The sequence below is a fragment of the Salvelinus sp. IW2-2015 genome, unplaced genomic scaffold (genome assembly GCF_002910315.2).
Source record: "Salvelinus sp. IW2-2015 unplaced genomic scaffold, ASM291031v2 Un_scaffold6359, whole genome shotgun sequence".
Lineage (NCBI taxonomy): Eukaryota > Metazoa > Chordata > Actinopteri > Salmoniformes > Salmonidae > Salvelinus > Salvelinus sp. IW2-2015.
This window is the reverse complement of record NW_019947622.1, coordinates 6,902-12,329: the sequence shown is the minus strand read 5'-3', so window position 1 is coordinate 12,329 and position 5,428 is coordinate 6,902. Positions and strand designations below refer to the sequence as shown.

The window sequence follows — 5,428 nt, the reverse complement described above, 5'->3', positions numbered from 1 at the left end:
AGGCGCCTTGAATTTCATAGACATCTGGGAATTCCATACATGCCTCACAAGCCAATTGCACACCTTCAAACGGACACGTGCTTTGAATTAAACGACTTCAGGAGGGTTGAAGAGTCCAAAATACTTTTCCAGATTCAACAAACGGATGGATAGATTAAGCGTCCAGGGGCAGTAATTGCAGGCTATGCAATACTTTGATTGAACATGTATTCTGAGGAAACACGCCTGCGATCTCAAAGTGACAGTCAGTTGTTCTGCGTTACCTGCTATAAAGGGACATGTTTGCACAGCATCTACAACTGATACACATGGCCTTTAATACATGCTAATGCTAATAATCAATCAACACCCGTTCACGTCAAATAAATCGGTGAAGAATATGGGGACAAGGTTATGGGGATCAATTCATTAGACGTGCTTTGATTTAGAGGCGGTTTGCGGGAGCTTTAGTCTGAGCGCTTGCTATTATAGCCCGCCATATGGGAAATAACGTGTGCTCATCAGTTCGACTAATTAAATAGTTTATGTTTATATGAAAGCCACAGACAGAAAATTAAACACACCAACAATATGTGTTAACTTAAGCATAATATTTTACTCTGTCTCGCATCAGTAGCCTATTACATTTAGCAAAGTAACATGACTCTTTGTGAATAGATTAGAAGTAGCCTAAGATAATACAGACAGTCAATTACAATAGGCCTGCTACAWCGTCTAGGCTACGTACTAGGCTATATTCAATATCATGATTTAAGGTGTTATGAGTCGCATATCAATATATATCACAATTGAATAGGCCTATGTTAATTTAGTATGTTTCAGCTTTTGCAAAACTATTCTCCATTTCTCATTAAAGAATGAAGCAAGTTCACGCAACTGATCAATCATGTCGATTTGCAACCGCATTTATCAGGAAGACTGAATAACCTCATTTATCAGGAACATGGAGTAACTTCATTTATCAGAAACATGGAATAACCTCACTTACCAGGAACACAGAATACTCTAATTTATCAGGAACATGGTATAACCTAATTTAACAGGAAAACAGAATAACCAAATTTATTAGGAAAACAGAATAAACGCTCCTTTATCAGGAACAATGAATTACCTAATTTATGAGGGAAACAGAATAATCTCCTTTTTCAGGAACATGGAATAACCTCATTTATCAGGAACATGGAATAACCTCCATCAGGAACATGGAATAACCTAATTTATGAGGAAAACAGAATAACCTCATTTATCAGGAACATGGAATAACCTCATTTATCAGGAACATGGAATAACCTCCATCAGGAACATGGAATAACCTCATTTATCAGGAACATGGAATAACCTCCATCAGGAACATGGAATAATCTCATTTATCAGGAACATGGAATAACCTATTTATCAGGAACATGGAATAACCTCATTTATCAGGAACATGGAATAACCTCATCAGGAACATGGAATAACCTAATTTATCAGGAACATGGAATAACCTCCATCAGGAACATGGAATAATCTCATTTATCAGGAACATGGAATAACCTAATTCATCAGGAACATGGAATAACCTCATTATCAGGAACATGGAATAACCTTATTATCAGGAACATGGAATAATAGCAAATGTCAACACTATAGGGTTTAGTGACGCACAAAGTTGCTCCCACATTATAAACGGCAAAGTTTGCCTACTACTATACAATAATAATTAAAGCAGTAGTCTGGTTTATTTTACAAATAGGCTAATAATACTATTGTTTATAATAATAATAATATGAATAATACATTATTCCAAGATGTCCGTTCATTACTACAAAACAAACATAATAAATATTATGATTATTTAGTCTTTCATAACCTATAGTCCCATTGGGTCGAGGGAAATCCGATATTCAGAGGCATTTCAGGAGTATGTTGGTTTAAGATGAAGCGTGATTATGTTGATTATAAGACCATGCCAAAAACAACGTGAAACGTTCCCAGGTGGACACAGTTTTAATACATTTCATACACTCCTCTTACTGAATGATCTCTGCGAAAGTTGTTGTCGTAAATGTGAATGTTAAGCATGGCCCACTTGTGGATTGGAGCAGGACACATTATAAACATTCACTTCAATGTGAAGACTTCCGACAATTTATTAACTATTTGTGTCGGAATAAAAGTCGAAGTAGCCTAACTGGTAGCGTATCAGATAACTCTGCTGCATAACATTGCATGTTTGCATCAAAAGAGGGACTTACTAAAGTATTTGACAATTGTTCGATCCTAGAACATTTAGATTTGTAATATCATACCATATTTGTTTGGTTAAAACTTAATTAATGAAGTAAAAAGGGCATCATTTTGTTTTATCATTTACTTTATTGCGGAAAATATACAATTATTTACACAACAATATAAAAATAGGAATGCATTTCAGACATAAGATCTATTCCTCATGTAACACGTGTCATCAATAAATAAATAAATGTATTCTGAAAAGAATAACCTCAATTATTTTTGCACAGGTTGGCGACACATTATTTCAACCCATTAGCCTATAATACCGCAGTCAGTCCACATCGAAAGTCTCACACGGAAACTGAGACAAATGCGTCGATGCTGCCCTTTAACCTCCACAGAATACGGTCCACAGAGTCAAAGACATGCATGAAAACATACATTTCCAAGTAACATTCGTCGTCAACAATAAAAAAAAACTAACGTATATCAGAATGTAGTAGTGTAGTAGCCTAGCACTCGAATGCAGATCCAGGTCGTCCAAAAGCGGGCCTTTCCCAGGCAAAGTGCTCTCCCCACGCCCTGTCCTCTTTGGTTTTAAATGGTTGTCAAAGTTTGCTCCCATAAACCGCAGCGTTGTGTGTTTCCAGCATTATTCTCCAGAATTGCCCCGTTGTCATATTGATAAGCAGAATCAGCTGTCACCTGCAGATCAGAACATTTATAAAAAGACGATTAATTATTGACGCCTGACTACGAAAAAGTTCAACAAAACACAGCAACCTAGACTTGTTTGTGGCTGCAGTATGACTCACATATCCAGGAAAGTACCATAGTCATCCAGGAAAGTACAATAGTCTATTAAAGTAGAACACTATTTAAGCTGATACTGTTAAAAAACAAAACAATAGCCCAAATAGGCTATAGTCAAATGTAGTAGGCCCATAGGCCTAAAGTGATTGTTTTTGVATTTAGCCATTTTTGTACAACGAACATCAACTGAAATGGTTGCAATGCAGTACGGTCTTAAAAAGTAAGACAATGAGTTGGAAAACAGAGCATACCATTTTGGACTACAGCTCTTCGGCCGTGAGCTAGTGAGATGCTGACATGGACCAAGCGCCCTCCATCCTCCATACAGAAAACGCATAGCTTAATCTCTCATGAGCCACATAACTACAACTTGCCATTTTGGAGTCCAATTCATCGCTCTGTAGAACTTGGTACAGGAAATCGATGTACCTGGCAGCAAGTTTTAAGGTTTGTATTTTGCTCAGTTTGTCTGAAGGCAAAGTGGGGATAATTTTCCGCAAAGACGAGAAAGCTTCGTTGAGTGACTGCGTCCTCTGCCGCTCGCGCACGTTCGCCATGACTCGTTGCGTCTGTAGGTCTTCGAAAGAATGTGGACTGCTGCTGCTTGACTTTTTCCCTCTTTTCCCAGGGGTAGGGCTATCTGAATCCTCCCCGTTTTTCCTGCTTGATGTCCTTTTCCTCCCACATCTCTTCGGTTGCCTATCCAGTTCCCCCTCACTGTTGCTGAGACTGTCTAGTGGAGAGCCTGGGGAGCTCGACTCTTCCCCGGTCATTTCCTCAGACATCACCCCTCAGTTAGTAGACAGACAAGCGACAGTCAGTCCGAATGATCCTCGCATCAAGTTAACGGTTAATTCCAGTCGCGCCTTCGATTCACCGCCTTTGAAGACACCAATAATAAAGTATCCATACATGGGATCCCGAGACAAGAAATGTTTTCTGATACTTGAGAAAGTTACGGAGTTCTTATAGCCTGTATGGCGTAAAGATTTGGAGAGAGAGAGGATTGGCCAATAAAGTATATTACGTGTAAAGAGGGGTGGGCGCGAGCAAGGAACTATGAGGAACTCCTCTCGCTGCATGGTCTTGTGAAAACAAAGTCGGAGACAGCTGAAAGCGTACTTCATCAATGGCGGGATTGGTATTGTATAGCCTAGAATATAAATTGGACAGGCTTATCAAAGTATCACATTTCGTTTGATTTGAATCTCATTTAATATGCTTATGTTTAATGACACTATTAGGTAAACATAAATAAGGTTAAGCGTTGAATGCAATATTTGTTTTTACGCACAACAAACAATCTAGATTTTAACTCAATGTATGCCATGCACCATGTTGTAATTCAAGATGAAATAAACACTAAAGTAAAACAGTAACACGATATGGAGCCAAACGATGAATAGCTAAACGTTATTCTTATATTCCTCTAGTTTGGATAAACATGATCATTATACGCTGGCTCATTCATGKGCACAAGTGGCGCGTATCCAATTGACCACACACACACCACCTGTAAACATACAACTGGAAACCCTCTGCTGACCCAACCTTTAATTTGCCTAAACAGTTTTCGACGTAATTATCCTGGATGAGAATGATCCTGGATGAGAGTATACCAACATATTATTTCTTTAAGGGCATTTAAATGTGTCCTTAACTGGAATCCATGTATTTGCCCATACTTTCTGTTACTAGGCTACTGCAGTACTACTTTTAGCCCCTTATTCTGGAAACTAGAGATGCGTTTGAGTCCAACAATATCATAGTCCTCTATAGCCACAATTTTCAGTGTTGTTGAACTCCAATTCTACATGGGCATAAGTGTTGTTGAGTGCTCGTGAGAAGACTGTAACTACATTGTCCACAAGAGGGCATATTCCTCTATCGTTAACTTTATCTCTAGACTAGAGCAGAGCTCTCACAACCTGTTCCTGGAGAGTTACCCTCCTGTAGGTTTTAACTCCAACCCTGTTTCTGGAAGTTACCCTCCTGTAAGTTTTAACTCCAACCCTGTCCTGGAGAGCTACCCTCCTGTAGGTTTAACTCCAACCCTGTTCCTGGAGAGCTGCCCTCCTGTAGGTTTTAACTCCAATCCTGTTCCTGGAGAGCTAACCTCCTGTAGGTTTTAACTCAAACCCTGTTCCTGGAGAGTACCCTCCTGTAGGTTTTAACTCAACCCTGTTCCTGGAGAGCTACCCTCTGTAGGTTTTAACTCCAACCCTGTTCTGGAGAGCTGCCCTCCTGTAGGTTTTAACTCCAACCCTGTTCCTGGAGAGCTACCCTCCTGTAGGTTTTAACTCCAACCTGTTTCTGGAGAGCTACCCTCCTGTAAGTTTAACTCCAACCCTGTTCCTGGAGAGCTGCCCCTCTGTAGGTTTTAACTCCAACCCTGTTT

General features: G+C 39.4%; 1 protein-coding gene across 2 annotated transcripts; it reads right to left on the bottom strand.

Moving 5' to 3' along the window:
- Positions 1–2,334: 2,334 nt before the first annotated feature.
- LOC112078830 (twist-related protein 2) lies at positions 2,335–3,980 on the bottom strand. Of its 2 annotated transcripts, none has more exons than XM_070442149.1 (2): positions 3,405–3,980; positions 2,335–2,922 (listed from the first exon to the last, which is right to left on the bottom strand). In XM_070442149.1, the coding sequence occupies exons 1-2, from the start codon at positions 3,813–3,815 to the stop codon at positions 2,815–2,817; spliced, it is 519 nt and encodes a 172-aa protein (XP_070298250.1). In that variant the 5' UTR covers positions 3,816–3,980; the 3' UTR covers positions 2,335–2,814. The 2 variants fall into 2 exon arrangements, with proteins under 2 accessions (XP_070298250.1, XP_024000713.1); XM_024144945.2 differs by having other exon boundaries at positions 3,282–3,977.
- Positions 3,981–5,428: the final 1,448 nt, after the last annotated feature.

What these genes read in the sequence shown, in the direction of transcription:
- LOC112078830 (XM_070442149.1), bottom strand. Translation starts at nt 3,815, where the DNA reads ATGTCTGAGGAAATGACCGGGGAAGAGTCGAGCTCCCCAGGCTCTCCA. An exon ending in ATGAATTGGACTCCAAAATG is followed by an intron (nt 2,923 to 3,404) that starts GCAAGTTGTAGT and finishes TCTGATCTGCAG; the next exon opens with GTGACAGCTGATTCTGCTTA.